This window comes from Cervus elaphus, chromosome 20, assembly GCF_910594005.1.
Source record: "Cervus elaphus chromosome 20, mCerEla1.1, whole genome shotgun sequence".
NCBI lineage: Eukaryota > Metazoa > Chordata > Mammalia > Artiodactyla > Cervidae > Cervus > Cervus elaphus.
The window spans coordinates 107,057,991-107,075,058 of NC_057834.1; the positions used below are offsets into that span (position 1 = coordinate 107,057,991).

At 40.3% G+C, this 17,068-nt stretch overlaps 1 protein-coding gene across 11 annotated transcripts in view; it reads right to left on the bottom strand.

Annotated features, from left to right (window-relative positions):
* Nucleotides 1-17,068, bottom strand: part of FGGY (FGGY carbohydrate kinase domain containing) — a 487,533-nt gene that overhangs the window by 122,801 nt on the left and 347,664 nt on the right. For all 11 annotated transcript variants that reach the window (XM_043876054.1, XM_043876057.1, XM_043876055.1 and 8 more), the window contains one exon: nt 10,899-10,960. In XM_043876054.1, coding sequence (XP_043731989.1) covers nt 10,899-10,960 — 62 coding nt within the window. The remainder of the gene's footprint in view (nt 1-10,898; nt 10,961-17,068) is intronic.

Sequence of the window (17,068 nt, forward strand, 5' to 3'; positions counted from 1 at the left end):
TTCCTTCTCTTGAACTCACAATTCTAGAAGAAAGTGGACTAGTATCCCATGCCACCACCCACTGTTGCCCTTGGAACCATAGCTTTAAAGTATAAAAACACAGCTTGAATAATGGCAAGTAAAAAAAGTATAGGAGATCAATGACCAAGGGATGCTGATACATAAGATACCTAACATATTTATTATTTACATTTAAAATGCTTTAGGAATACAGCTCAGCGGTTCCTAGTTCTAGTTTTGCAAAACTGAATGTCTTTTTGGATCCTATGAAATTCCTGAAAATTTTTTACACTAGGTATAAAGAAATAAACAAACAAGTGGTGGTTTTCAAACTCTTACAGTATATAAATTTTATGTAGAACTCCAAGATAGAAAATACAGAAAAACAAAAGTAATCTATATAAGTACTTGCATGTGTATGTGAGAGAGTGTGTGTGTGTGTGTGTGTGTTTGTGAGATGTGTCCTGGGTGGAGGTGCGGGCAGTCATCCTTACCAGGCACTCTCTTTGGTCCTTGACCTGACATCTCATTCCCATTTGGAAAAATCTTTGAACCTCTATCAGAAGATGAAGATCTTGCTGGGAAAAGGCTTACTAACCAGAGCAACATTAACTGCTGCTCCTCCTTCCTCTGGCCTTCAACCACAACCCAATGAGCCAGGTACCGGCAACACCCCTTACAGAGGGAATGTGTAAGGAGTGAAGACATGTGACCAAGTTCAAACTTAAACTCTCTCTGTGATTCTGAAGCCATGTGCTTTCTGTATCTCTGGCCAGGGATTATTTGTCAAAGCCCCAAGTTTAAGCTCTGTTTTAGAATGATTCTATAATAGTGTTGGGCTTCCCTGGCGGCTTAGTGGTAAAGAATCTTCCTGAAATGTAGGAGATGTGGGAGACTCAGTCTCAACCCCTCGGTTGGGAAGATCCCCTGGAAAAGGGCATGGCAATCCACTCCAGTATTCTTGTCTGGAGAATCCCATGGACAGAGGAGCCTGGCGGGCTACAATCTACAGGGTTGCAACAGTCTATACAGTTGGACATGACTAAAGTGACTGAGTACAGTGCATGCATGATAGTGTTAGGCAAGGGTCCTCTGAGGTCTTCATAGAAGACAAGGCCAGAACCACACATCTGGGGGGAATACGAATGTACCCTGCTTTTACATCTCCCAGCTTCTCTGCTCCTGGTCCAACAGAATCATCTGGTCAACAATGGCCATAAGAACATTCTTTCCACCTAGAAGTCAAGAGTCTGCATTAATTGTAGCTTCAGAAAAACATCACTGCACTTAGAGTAAAGGGATTTAAAAAAAAAAAACACATGTCTATAAATCTTTTGTCTCTCAAGGAATCTCAGAGCAGGGCATTTGGTTTCAGACATCTGGGTCAATAAGAATCTATTGGCCTAATTACTATTGATTCGTCATTGTCTCATTTACTGTGGGTCTTTGCAAACAGTGAGATTCATTTAGCCTCTACATATATGGTCACTCATGCACTAATGAGATCCCTGGGGGATGGGGCATATGCTGACCCCTTTGACTCCTAACCTCCTCGCAGCTGTATGTTTATTCTTTGAATGCAGCCATTCTCCTGCACATTTTTTCAATTATCCCTTACCACGTGTGCTGAGTATATCATTCAAAATGAAATGCACTTGGAAAACATTAAAATAACAAATGCACATCATTATTCACATAACTTTAACCTTGCATGGTGCCTTTTTTGGTTCTGACTTTGTTTCAGTTTGTATGTTTTATCAATTCTTTCCCAAATGGTGGTCTGCCCTCTTTCAGCTTGGGAATCATATATTAACTGTTCCTAGTGGATCTGTCTCCCTCTTTCTCATGAAAATTTCAGGCTCATATGTCCTCTCTTAGAGAGAGAAATCCTTGCTCTCCTAGTCCTGGTGCGTATGAAGAAAATACAGTTTCAACAATCACAAAGCGACTTCACTGTGTGCCAGGTGGCTGACCAGACACAATAAACCTCTCCAAGCCCGGTTTACTTTTTTGCCATCAGGGCCAATACTTTTACCTTATAGGCTGTTCTGAAGATTAGATATGGAGTCCTGAGTACTATAAAATGACAGACGATCGATAAATAGTTCCCTCTTGTTTCTATCACAGGACATTCATTTCTAGTTTTTTACAAATGTAAGAGTCAGGGAAGATTTTTTTTTCAGACTTTATGGCTCACAATCTTCAATGCAGACAGCACCCCTGGAATGTCTCCTTTCCTTCTCCATAAATCACTTAACTCTTTGGATTCACAGGCTGCCCTAAAGTATGGTTACCACACTTTCAAATCCCAAATCAGAACACATGGTGTAACTGAAGAATTTGTGCCCTTTCCAGGACAAAGAGAAAGTCTTGGAAAAGAAGCTTCCACACTCTTTCTAGTTCCTCCTTCTTGGCCCACTGCAAAAGGTATTCTGCTTGCACTTCCCCTCTCCCTTACCCCACCCCATTCTACTAAGACGGGTCCCACCATAAAGATCAGTCCCCTCTTTGTCGCTATCTCCAATGGACCATGATTTACCTTTATTTCACTTGAACTGTCTTTTGCAGTTTGTACCGCATGACCATTCCTTACTCATTTGTTTTGATCCCCTTGTTTCCAGGCCACAATTCTCGTTTGGTTTCCTATCTCCTCTCCAGCTGGTTCTCTTCCTCTGTTTGTCCCTAAGTATATGAAGACTCCCAGAGTCCAGTCCATGGTCCTCTTCTCATTCTTTTTCTACCCTTGGATGAGTCCATCTTGCTTTCACAGCTCCAGTTAACTATCTAGCGCTGAAGACTTCCAAATATACGCCCTTATCTCCAGCTTCTTTCTCTGTGATGAGTTCCATGTCAAACATTCAAGCACCCATCAAATGCTTCTCCCTGGAAGCCCAAAGCGACCTCAACTAAAGATACCTATTAGGACACACATCATCTTTTCTGACATACGCAATCTTCTTTCTATGCTCCTTGGATTGACCAAAGCCAAGCTCACTTAACTTCCCTGGCGGCTCAGTGGTAAAGAATCTGCCTGCAACATAGGAGACATGGGTTGGATCCCTAGGCAAGGAAGATCCCCTGGAGAAGGAAATGGCAACCAACTCCAGTATTCTTGCCTGGGAAATCCCATGGACAGAGGAGCCTAGTGGCTACAGTCCCTGGGGTCACAAAAGAGCTGGACAAGACTTAGCAACTAAACAACAACAAAAAGCTCACTTAAGTGGTTGCTCAATCATAGTAGGGGCAGAATCAGAGTGGGTATCATATTTGACTTCTCTTTCTCCCTCAGTTTCCAAATTTAAATTTTCACCGGAATCTGTCAATTTATTATTTTAAATATTCCTCTAACCAGCATACTTTTCTCTTGTGCAACTGCCATTCCTTATGCATGCCTCCTTAAATGCCCAGATTAGAGCTTTGGCCTCAGCTTATCTCCCCTATTGAAATTTTGCCCCCTCCAACTGGGTTTTCTGCACTCCTTCCTGGGTGGTTCATTGAAAATGCAACTCTGATTATGACTCCACACCTACCTAAAACTTTTAGTGGCTCCTTCCCATTGCCCTCAAGATAAAGCATAAACTTCCTTGTTTGACACAGATGTTCTTCCTTATTTAGTCCTCGTCACACTGTTCCATACTACAGATGTGGTTTCCATTCCTCCTCCCTCCTCACCCCTGCATACATCATACTCCAGTGACACTAAACTACTTCTGACTTCTCAAAGTATGCAGGTCTTAACCTCTGAATGTTTGCCTATTGTCCTTCTCTCCTAGAATTCTCTTCCTTGCTTCCTTTACCTGCCTATGGTAATCACTGTTCAAGACTCTTTTTATTTTTAATTGAAGTTTTGTAGTTGGTTTACAGTGCTGTGTTAGTTCTTGGTATACAGCAAAGTGATTCAGTTTATATATAAATAACTTGGGCTTCCCCAAGTGGCTCAGCAGGTAAAGAATTCACCGGCAATGCAGGAGACAAAGGAGATGCAGGTTTGATCCCAGGGTTGGGAAGTGTAAATATTGATCCTACATGGAATATTAGAGGTTATTTTTTAACCTCTCCATCTCATTGTAGCACAGGGCTGCCAAAGAGTAGATTTCTGCAGTCACGTGGACACAGCCTTCCAGGCATATGGATGCATCCCACAGAAGAGGGCAGAGAAAAGGAATAATCATCTCGTGACATCCACCCCCCTGCTTCCACTCATGTGCCAGGCACCACGTTGGGCAGCAGTGAATCTGCTGAGAGGGAGAAAAGAAAGAATTGATTTCCTAAGTCAGCATAGCCCTCAGTCTTCTTAGCACCCTAATGAGCACTTTCTTATACTTGCCTGAAGAACAGAAGCCAAAGAAAGACATTGTAATATCCAGCTTATGTCTATTTAAAAAAACATTTCTCATCCAAGAGACATCAAGAATTTACCAATTATCCTGGCACACCCTAGGGGATAAAAGGTGTTAATATCATCACCCTGGCTCTATGATTGCCAGAGCTCAGGGGAGCCTAAGTAAATACTTGTTGATAGACTGATGGTCCCAGTTGTTGGAATGAGGGACCGGGGTTGAAGAATCCATACAGGCCAAGGGAACACAAGAATGGACAGTGAGGACAATGTTTACAAGTGGAGTCCCTATAATACTCATTTCCTCATTGAGAATTAAATGAGATTATGTATATAAATATAAATATATATATATATATAAAATTATCACTAAGCACAGTGCTAGGCACATTGCAAATTCTTAAGAAAATGTTCTTGGTCTTTCTTTCTTCAGGGGGAATTTATACAGATTTTAATGGAAAGATTTAGATATACCCTGAGATTTGGCATATGGGGGACCAGTACATTTTAAAAGTGATCCTCAGCGGGATTATGGGAATCACAGAAACAAAAGAGGTTTGAAGAAGAAATCAAATCAAGAAAAATTGATTGTCCTCAAAGGAATAACAAGAAACTCCAGGGGAAGTGGGATAAAAGAAAGACAGACTGGGCAAGAGGATGGGAATTAGCAGAACCTTGCACCTCTGAGAGGCTGGAAGTGAACAAAAGCACACCACTGCCTGCAGAGAGAGCTGCAAAAGTAGCTCAGAATGGGCTGGGCTTCCGTCTCCAGTCCTCCTCCTCCAGGAGATTATCAGCCTGCTGAGGTCAGGATCCCTGGATTCCACTGACCCCTCTTCCCACCAATGGTCTAGTTTATTCTCTATAGAGCACCCAAAGTCATCCTTTTAACCAAAAGTCTTTAATAAAGTCCAGTGGTCTCATAGCTTTCTACAATGACCCACATGGCTTGGCCCTTGGCTAAATTTCAGCTCTCTTCTGTCCCCCATTCGCTTCCACTTTGGTCCAGCCATAGTGACCTTTAAAATGTCTACTGAGTTTGCCAAGCTGGCTTTTGCCTCCAGGCCATGGGACTTGCTGTTCCTTTCATCCAAAGGGATCTTCTTTGCATAATCATGGCTTGTTCCCTCTCTTTATTTAGAGTCCTCTCTGAGTGCAACCTAATGAAGGATGGCTTCCCCACCTGAAATAGCTCCCATCCATCACCTCAACACCTCTCATTCTGTCTCCTTACTCATCTCTATTTTTTTCTTTAGAATGATGACCAATTCCTGGAGTATGTGCTCTGTCTCTCTCTACAGATACGCACATACATATATATATATGTATGTGTATGTGCATGACCATAATTTCCACGAAAACAGGGACTTCTTTATTTCTTTGTTCACTGTTATACCATAAGTGTTCATAAGACACTTAGCAGACAGTCAGAGGACCCAGATTTTAACCTTGGCTCTGCTGCCAACCTTGAATCCAGCACTTGTGGATTATTATCTTCCCACCAAATCCTGCTATCATTATAACCTCATTCTGAAACACTGGTAAAGAGTCTTTAAGAGAAGTAAGAAAATAATAGGCAGTCTAGAGGAAAAGAGCTGAAGTTATAATCAATGGAAGGTGATCTCTGGCAAAGAAGTAAAATATTCGGATATTTGGCCCCACACAGGAAGAGACTTTGGTTGTCATTTACATGCATGGGTACATCTAGTTCCTGTTTACTCACTTCAAAAGCTCATAAAATAGTCCTCTTCAGGATGAACTCTAGAAGGAGTACAGTAAATAGAGAGTATAAAATATTAAGTCTGTTTATCAACATTTGTCTCTATGGCTTCAAATAGGATTTGTTGATGCTAAGCTCTGAGATAGGGGTGACCTGCATTGCTGTTTTCAGAGAGCCCCAAGTCACACCAAAAGAGGCATACAGTTTTTCATTCCAAGGGATTTGTTGTCCCTTCCAAATAACCAACTTCACATAATAACAACTATTCTTATTTGGTTCTAAGATTTGAAGTATATTGAGTGCTATAGTCCTGATACAGTCTATTTATAGATCTGATAAATAGAGACACATTTTCCTTTGCAAGATAATAGAAGGAAACTAGAAGGGAAGAGAATCAACACTGAATTCCTACTAAATATATGAGCTGGAGATAAAATATAGAATTAAATGAAGCCAAGGATGTAGATGGGGTTATGGAAAAAGACCACAAAGACAGAATAGCTCCAAGAATGTAGCTGTGATGAACTCTGATGTCAGTGATCAAGAAGAGGATCATGAGCTTGAAAAGGAGATTAAGAAAGAGTCAGACATACAGAAGCAAAACTGGGTGAGGATGACATTCTAGACAACCAAGAGAAGAGAGTATTGGAAAGAGAGGAGTGATCACTGGTGCCGCATGCAGCTGGAAGCTCAAGGAAAGGGGCTGGAAGGCATCCTGAGTTTGCTGAAAACTGGAATAGTAAATGTTTCAGGGGCTGATGACAGCATTCAAACTTGAGTGGGCAAGGGTGGAATGAGGAAACTGACCAGGAGTACAGGCAATGCTTTGGGGCAACTTAGCTCTAAAGAGAAGGAAAAATACAGGGAGGTAGTAAGAAAGGCGGATGAAGTCAGTTGGCACGTGAAGGGATGTGGGATTTAAGTAGAGCCTGACTTTAAGAGTGAATTCTATAAATTAATGCTTCTGGTCCACCCTATGCTGTGCTTTCTCTGAGTTTGCATGCTAACCCATAAATTCCTTCTTCCTATTTTCAGTCGAAACTACTTACATGAGGTTCAGCTACAGAAGAAAGTTCTGGAAATTTTGAGGATTTCATGGCAAAGTCTAAACTCTCCCTTAGGTTTGTGTTGAGCTTTAAGGTCTTCAGAGACTGGCGTTCCCATGGTCTATTTTCATCCTTATAATAATTGGAAAATGAGTTAAGCAGGGTGGTATTATTGTAATTTTATGGGTGAGGAAACTGAGTCATCAAGAGATTTATGGCAGAATCGGTACAAGAAGCCAAGACCTCTGATTCCCAGTCCAGTGTTCTTGCTACTCCCTGAGAAGGTAGGCAGGTGATAGATGATGGACAACTGCTGCTTAACCCTAGAATGATCCCCTCCAAAAAAAAATCCTCCTCTTTTATGATCATTTGTAATAGCAGTAGAAGTTGTGGTAGTGGTGGTTGTCATTGTCATTGTACAGTTTATGAAATCTTTCCAAATACTCAAATTCTTGGAGTTACCCATAGCTGGCTCTCTCCTCTCTACTGGGCTCTCTATCCTATGTCAGTTAAGGAAACTAAGGTTCACACAACAATGCATGTGAGAGCTGGGATTTGAATCCAGATCTTGGAATTCTGTATTTGCACTCTTTTCTGTGGGTTAGAGGTTTATAAATGCTGGAACTCCTCGAGAATCTGATAAAAGCTATGGCCTCTCTTTCCAGAAATATACACATAAATATGTAATCAACAAAACTTTGCACACAATTAGTGGTTCACTGATGATCTGAGGTTAGGCATCCCTCCTCTAGGTTATGTGGACTCTAAGCCAACTAAAATGCTAATTATTGGTTAAGTGGTGTGATCCCTCTGGTACAATGGTAATGACCTTGTACTAGAAACTCCTAGAAGGGAAAAACATACGAAGACTTTGAGACTCTTGGTCAGGGTCAAACCCCCTCTATACCCTGACAACACGGTGTTTATATTCCAGTCAGTATGCACTTCCTTCTGCGCTGTGCAGGTGTGCCTTGCCATGATTGCATGTCCCTTGGTGGAAAGGAAATGTCTAATACAAGTGACTACAACACCTTTTATCACTATCTCTATCATTTACTGAATACCTATTACAGCTCAGCAACTGTCGTTGTATCCCAGACACTATTCAAATTCATTTAATCTTCTCAACAACCTAATGAGGTGCTTACTGTTATTTTCCTGTAGAGTGAAGTATGAAGGCACAATGAGGTTAAATAAGTTGGGAGGGTGACAAGATCCTAAGGGCCGAAGCTGAGACAGGCAATTTGGCTCCAGAATCTATGATAATAACCTTCACCTTAGACTTTCTCCCTTTTGCCAGGTACTAGCTACACTAATGGAACTTCTCTGATAATATTATAAAATACCTTATTTTGTTAAAAAGCCCAACAACTAGCATTAATACCATGAAATTAATTTGATAACTATTCTTCAAACTTTTTAAAAAATTATTTTAGATTTATAGAAAAATTGCAAAAACAGTATGCAGACTTCCCTTATACTCATCATCGAAGAAATTAACACAAATACTATAGTATTACTAATCTCTATACTTATTTGAATGTTGACAGTTTTTTCCCACTAATGGCCTTTTTCTGGCTAAGATCAAAACCAACCCACGATCATATATTGTTTCCAGATGCAGGAGCATCTTAGTCTCTTCAAATCTGGGACAGTTCTCTAGTAATTCCTTAAATTTCATAGTCTTTGAGGCATGTTTGCTAATAATTTTGTAGAATGTTCCTCAATTTGGGTTTGCATAATGTTTCCTCATGTTTACACTGAGGTGATGCATTTTCGGTTAAACATTACAAAAATGATGCTGTATTCTTCTCAGTGCATCATAAAATGAGGTCCATGTTGCTGATGTATCTCATTGCCAGTATTGTTAGTCTTGATCACTTGGGTAAGGTATTGCCTGCCAAATTTCTCCACTGTGAAGTTAAGATTTCTTCACTGTTTATCTTTTATTTTAGTAAGTATCTTACAGTGAAATACTATGGGACTATGTAAATACCCTGCTTTTTAAAAAAATTTATTTATTTTTTTATTGAAGGATAATTGCTTTACAGACTTTTGTTGTTTTCTGTCAAACCTCAACATGAATCAGCCACGGATATACATATGTCTCTTTCCTTTTTAACCTCCCTCCCATCTTTCTCCCCATCCTACTCCTCTAGGTTGTTACAGAGCCCCTGTTTGAATACCTTGCTTTGTATCAGACTCTCACTCACTAATTTTATTTATTTACTTGTAATACAGTTGATTTAAAATGTTGTGTTAGTTTCACACATACAGCACAGTGATTCAGTTACACATATACACACATTCCTTTCCATTATGGCTTATTACAGGATATTGAAAGAAGTTCCCTATGCTATAGAAGCACCTTGTTTTTTTTTAATATATATATAATATACTATATATATATAGTAGTTTGTATCTACTAATCCCAAACTCCTAATTTAATCCTTCCCCAACTTTCCTCTTTGGCAACCATGAGTGCTAGGTGTACACATTGCTATGAAGGTGCCATTACTTCTAAGCCATCTCAGCAGAGATCACTAGAGAACAAATAAATATGTCACACCCACTCACACATGAATATATGTATCTATATTTTATTTCTACCTAGATCCAGCAGTATATAAACTAAAAAGCCACAAGTTGATACTGATACCTCTGATTTCCATCCATTATCATACTGTTCATTCTAACTTTCTCTTTTTCTTATCTATGGGAAACCTGGCTCCCATCATCTGCAAAAAAAAAAATCTATTTTTCTGCTCAACTATAGTATATACATAAAGGGTTTTCAGAATAGCTAACTGATACTATAAAAAACAAACTCATTAATAACAGTACATTATTTATGTAGTTGTTTTTATCTTTAGCCATACAGCATACTCTCAAAATATTCTTTCTCAGAGTTACTTAGGTTAGTTTTTTTCTTTCTCAAATCCCTGTTAGTGTGATCATGTTATTATTAATACAATAGGTTCCTTTTCTTTCCTTTTTTTTACTATTTGCATTTCACCCCCATCACACACATCTATCCAAGTATCTATCTATCCATCCATCCATCCCCCATCCATCTATCTATTATTTATTTTCAGAGGGACATGAAGCATCATCATGATTCTGAGAGTCAGAGCTACATAAGAAGGCATACTCCAAGAAGTGCTGTTCCCTCCTACTACCCTGTTCCCATTTCCCCATTATTTCCATCGCATTCCTACCCACACCCCGCTATAGTTAATAACTTCATTAGTTTCTGATTTAACTTTCCTATACTTCTTTTGCATAAATGAGTAGATACACATATATTTTCTTATATCACCTTCTTTCTACATAAAAAAGAGTATACTGCAAAACTCCTTTATACTCTGCTTTCTTCCCTTAACAATATATTCTAGAAACCACTCCTATCAGTTGCTATCCTGTTTCATAGACGAAAAGACAGGCTTAGAGAGATCGAATAACTTACCCAAGGTTACACTGTTAAGAAGCAGAAAAAGTGTTTGAATCCAAGAAGCTCTGACTCCAAAATCCACACACCCTCTTCTACATCAGAGCATCTCAACCATGGTCACTAGAATATTTTATGGGGATGTCTAGGTTCTTTGTGAGTTATCGTAGGCTGTTTTGAAAATGAATACATGTATGTTCTGAATCATCCAGATGACTATCTTATAACCAAGAACTGCCAGGCATTTTCATTGCTCACAGAATCTGAAAATCATGCAGCCGCCTAAAGTCAGCGCCACAGTGCAGCTGGGCGGGGAAATCTGTAGGGAACAGAGCGAGCCATTACCTGGCTGTGGCCTTGGCTTGGAGTTCAGGGAAGGCAGCGTGGCCCTGCACCACGTGGTCTATCTGAAACACAAGAGAGAGGGGTCAGTTTTATAGCTTCTCTAGTTTATGTTTAAGCCAGACAAAGATATATTAAAATGTCTGTTTCTTTCAATTCCTTGTCTACAGAGGAGCCAAGAATGCTAAAAAGCTAACTCAGCAAGAGTGTCTCAGCTCTTTCAGAAATCTAGCTTTGTTTAACTAACTGCTGGCTTCTTGGATTTATAAAACAAAGAAGTTTAAAGAGAAGAACAGTAGGAAATGAAACTCCCAAGGCTGAACTGGTAGCAGCAGGTAGTGTCAGATCTAAGAGTGAGGTCTGACAGAGGGTGAGAAGGAGCTATAACTCAAATAACTCAGGGTAAGTGTTTGGGATTGGGGAGGGGGACTCGGGTATGAAAAACACTGACCTCTGGGTTACATTATCTGCCCCTCCTCCTGTTACCCCATGCTATCACCCCAGGGCAATGCCAGACCTTGAATTACTCTCTGCATCTTACTAATGGAAAAGCTGAGTGAAAGAGACTGTGAGGAGGGAGTCTGAGCTTAAAAAAGCACCAAAGAGTTGCCCCAGAGCTGTCAAGAGAACCTCTCCTGACAGAGAAGTTATCCTGTGGGAAAGTGGGACAGAGCTTTCCAAGGACAGAAAAGCCTGAGCTCTGTGGACAATGGTCTTCTCATTTGAAATTCCATGCCTAGGATTTATTCCTTAATCCACTTGGTGGCTCTAAACAAAATAATATGTGCTAAGTATCAGGAAGGGATGTGTTTCCCCATGCTGTGACTCTGCTTGCTAAAACACACCCAACGCTAGGCTTGAGTTCCTGAACCTAATCTGTGTATTTTCTCAGTGTTTACATGAGTCTCCAAAACAACCATGCTGACCTATTTATTTTCATTCAAACTACGAACAGACCAGTTACTGTGGCCTCATGGAGATAGTTTCTCTGAGCATGCCTCTGGAGAGTCAGGACTGTGTAAAGAGAAAGAAGCTTTGTTCTGGAGTTGCCGAGGCTGGGTCTGGGGTTCTGGCTCCGATAGAAACTAGTTGTGTGACTTTGTGCAAGTCATTTTACTGCTCTGAGCCTCAGTAAGCTCCTCTCCCCCTTTCCCCATCTAGTATTCTTTTAAAACAGGGTTTCTAGGACACAGAGTGTGCTTACCACAATGCCAAAAACAGTATAAATGATACCACTTAAAATTTGTTGACTCCTTTACTATATACCAATACTAAGCTATGCATTTTTACATACATTATCTCATTTATCCTTACAACACTTCTGTGAAGAAGATACTATTATTCACCATGGAGGTGAAAAAACTAGAAGAGATTAAGTATCTTGCCTAGGGGCATAGGGAATAAGTGGCAGATTTAGGTTTCAAACCTAGGTCTCTCTATTTAAAGTCTCTGGTCTTCAGCACTATGTCACATTGTCTCCTGAACTTCTAGGTATAAGGTGTTAAATTCTATTTGTGTTGAGCTGCAAAAATGTTTTAAAATAACACCAAAGCAAGTGGTCATTTCAATGGAAAGAAAGTCATTCAGGTTTTGAATGTTTACTTCCTGAAGGTCCAATTTTCGGTTACTGTAATGAGGCACAATCTGAGCCTTAAAGAGTTTGCAATCTAGTAGGAACATCACAATGAACCCACTGGCATCAATAATGGATAATTAAAGCCATTACTTGATTTGATGCTAATTTCTATGGGAAGTGCTTTAGGAGGTCAGAGAAAGGGGATTTAGATGAGCTTCTCGGAGGAACCACAGAGCCTAGCATGTGAACCACATGCATGAATGCAGTTATTTGGCATTTGCCAACTGTCTACCTCACCAGGTACTATGACTAGGTTCTGGGATAGAGTGGAAAAAAGAAACACATATAATGCATAGTAGCAAAAGGAAAGAAGTAAAGGACAAGCAGTTTGGAGGAGTAAAGGGCTGCAGGCAAGGGATGCCAGAAAGTAGGCTGTGATGAGCAGAGATATGAAGATGGAAAGACAAATCTGGTATAGACAGCAGGAGATTGGTCTAGTCTCAAGACTGGCATTACAGATGCTCAATAAATATCCACTGAATAAAGGTGGGACGTATGAACCATAATGGGCCACATGCTCACAGAATACCACGTACTTCTTGGGAACACTTACCACCCTTTATATTTGTATCTGTCTGTGTGGGGCACTCATGGTCAGAGAGTAACTGTATACTAAATTAGAGAATAAATGAAGTGGTGAAAATACGGGTACATGAGGAGGGTGTGGACTGCCAGTGGTTCTTCAAAGTCAGATAAATGACTATAGTTTTACTGAATTATAGGCTGTAGGAAATTATCTTGATTTGTGGAGCAAAATAATGACAAGTTAAGGAAAATTAACCTAGCAGGGAAGGCACAATGGGTAGGAAACACAGACAGGATTCAGAGGCTGACGTTGGGAATACAAGGCATGAATATTCCCTGCCTTTGCTCTATTGTAGCATTTATCAAGTTAATCAAGTTCTTCTCAATTATTAGTTTATATGTCTATCTCTTACCTTACCCTCTGAGCTCTTTTAAATCAAAAGCCTTGTAATTTCCCATTCTTCAGTGCCTGCAATAATGCCTGACATCTCGAATGGATGAACAAGATACATTTTGAATGAAATAAAACAAACTTGAAAGAAAGTGAAGTTGCTTAGTCATGTTGCTTTGCAACCTCATGGACTGTAACCTACCAGGCTCCTCCGTCCATGGGATTTTCTAGGCAAGAGTATTGGAGTGGGTTGCTATTTCCTTCTCCAGTTGATCTTCCCGACCCAGGGATCGAACCCAGGTCTCCCACATTGCAGGCAGATGCTTTACTGTCTGAGCCACCAAACTTAGTGACTGAATCGTTACAGAATATAAGAAAATCAGAGTGAAAAGATGCTTTGGACTTTTGGGTCTAAGTAAAGGAAATGTGGTCATTGTAATCACATCTTCTTATTTTCTGTATTTATGATGCTTTGGGATCTGGGGCCCTGGTAACCCTGGAGAGACTGTTCCTTCCATTGTTAGCCAATTCCCAGGGATAGTGAAGGACTCATTGGCCTGTGAGCATTGTCTTTCATATGCAAAGTAACTGATCCAGAGCCCACCTCCTCACCAACCCCTCTATGGGCCACTATGTTCCTGCTGTAATCACCCCAGAGTCAGGAACCAGACAACTCGGGACAACCCTAGCACTTGCTGTGTGGCCTGGCATGGTGTGGCCAGCCCTGTCTTTCTGAGAACCGGGAATAACAAGTTATCCTTTTAAAAGTTAATTGTCTCCTGATCTGTGGGCTTCCAGGGCTTTCCAGGTGGCACTAGTGGTAAAGAACCCACCTGCAGGAGACATAAGAGATGTGGGTTTGATCCCTGGGATGGGAAGATCCCCTGGAGGAGGTCATGGCAATCCACGCCAGGGTTCTTGCCTGGAGAATCCCATGAGCAGAGGAAACTGGCCAGCTACAACAGAGTTACAAAGACCAACTGAAGTGATTGAGCATGCGCATGCACGCAGTGCAGGCTTCGTCAAACCTGAATAATAATAAAATCTATATTTTAAAACAGCAGCTGAAACATGGGCCTCGGGAAAAGGCTTAGGTTCAAACTCATGGTCTATACTTATATCCTCTGCTATCTAAGTTACTTGACCTCACAAAGCCTCTTCTCTTGGACCTCTACAATGTGGATAGTAAAATTTGCTTTGCAGGCAAGGTTGTGGTGAGTGATGTAGAGACGGTTTTTCAGATCATAACACCTATTATTAAAAAGAAGGAGGTACCACCCAAACAGTAAAAATAGCTGGAAGAACAGGATTTAAAAGGTCAGCTGCAGTTTCATTTTTCCACAGTATCTGATGGTAAAGGCCCACCCTGATTAACAAACCAGGGGCCGCCGGTCTGTCGAATAATTGAGCACTCATTTCAAAACCCTGGAGTGCCTGTTCCAAGGGTTGATCTTTTTATATATGTTCTATCCTCTAGCATTTAGCACAGTATAGCACATCACAGAGTCCCATTAGTGGCTATTTGTCTCCCAATGAAATAACCAGTTTTACCACAATAACTATATTTGCCAAGTGGTTGCCATAGAAATACATAGACAGAACTACCCTAACTCTATGACTCTTTTCTTGTTTCTTCCATCTTCTCAGATTTCAGCTCTGAGAGCCGGCAGCTGTAGGAGTAGGCAGAAAAGACTACGAACTATTTGGAGAGGTAGGAAGCTTACACTGGCTGGGTGGAGTCACATCTTCAGGATGGCTTTCAGGTCAGGATCAAGAGGAAAAAGGCCATCTAACAATACACAAGTAGAATTTTTGTTTCTTTTTTGCATTTCCTTATAAAGGTGGAATATAGGAAAAATAGAAATGCAATACAATAGAAAACAGAGATCATACATGTGTAGTATGAGGTGACATCTGGCCCACAGATGTACTTTATTTGGGATATATAATGTTTTTAAAAATGAGCCAATGTTTTCGAATTGAGAGATGTCGCTTTCAATCCAGATTTTGGTTTCTATTGAAGAAGCAGTGAATATAAAACACTGGGTCACCCAGATTCCCCATGGCAAGAGTCAGCTGGAGCTGAGTGGGGACTGATCGCCTCAGACAGGCCTGCACCCTCCACTTTGTGAGAGACGCCACCACTCAATTTATCATCATGATGGCACTAATGCTTTACTCGGAGTAGAGATTTATTTCTCTATGCCCATCTCTCAGTCAAAGGAAGGAACATGGAATTCAGCCCAAGAGTACTGTAAGCTGAAAAGAGAAACTGCTCTGGAGAAGTGAAAAATATCTCTTTGCCTGGTCTATTTGTTCATTTACGCTATCTGTCTAACTCCTTTAAGCACTGCAGTTTTTGACCCTTGATATGGCACAGAGAGAGCATAGTCAAGAACTCGTGAGATCTGAGCTCTGCTCTGGCTCAGGGCATGACCTTGGACAAGACCATTTCTAATCCTCTCTCTAAAACATTTAATAAGTTAATATGACAGAAAGGCAAGAGCTTGTAAAATTATAGAGAACTGCACCATTTGAGATATCAAAACTGTTGGCAAAGAGTTTACAGGCAAGGAAAAGACAAATTTAAAATGTAAGAATTTTAGGTTCCATAATTGTTTTTGCTAAGACAAAGCTGTCTTATTGCATGATGGGCTTTTCTCTATTAAAAACAGCTTTATGTGTTACTCTTGAGACTGTCTTTTTCCTTCTTTACAGATAGGAATCAATTAGGCTTAGGGTCATCACTTGGGACAACTGTCTTTTTTCCATTTGTATTTACCTGTAATGTCACTTTTTCATCTAAGCTATTTCAACCCTCTTTAAAAAAGATTATTTATTTATTTACTTACTTATTTAGTTTTGGCTGTGCTGGGTCTTCATTGCTGTGTGGAACTTTGTCTATCTGTGGTGAGCAGAGGCTACTCTCTAGTTGCAGTGGGAAGGCTTCTCACTACGGAGGCTTTTCTTGTGGAGCACGGGCTCTAGGGCTTGCGGGCTTCAGTAGTTGGGGCTCCTGGGCTCTGGAGCACAGGGTCAATAGCTGTGGCACACGGGCTTAGTTGCTCTGCAGAATTTAAGATCTTCCCAGGTCAGGGATGCCTGATCTGGGACCCATGTTTTCTGCATTCGCAAATGGACTCTTTACCACTGAGGCATCAAAGGAGTCCACTATTTCAACTCTTTATTTAACTAATATTAGCTCAAAGCAAAAACGTTTTGCTTGATTTCTCCCAGCTTTGAAATTCTCATGAAAATCTAATGAAAGAAGAAAGCCCACTTAAAAAAAAAAAAAAAATTGATTGTGAGTTTCAACACTGAACAGCTCCTAGGAACAACAAACATTCCTGAAAGAAAATATAAACTATGTGTTTTTTGGTTTTTTTTAACAACTTTAGCTCTTCAAAGGACAATTTCTCTTTCAAGTAGATCAATTGTGATTTAATGTAGGGCTAGTTCAGTCAGTTTCATTCATCATCAAAATCGGTAGCTTTGTTCATTTTTATAGTTTGTTAGTTTTACCTATTCATGAAACTAATGTGATATATATCTACTTTGTGCAAGGCATCATTCTAGTAACTCAGGATACAAAGATAAATATAAGTCACTGCCCTTACAAAG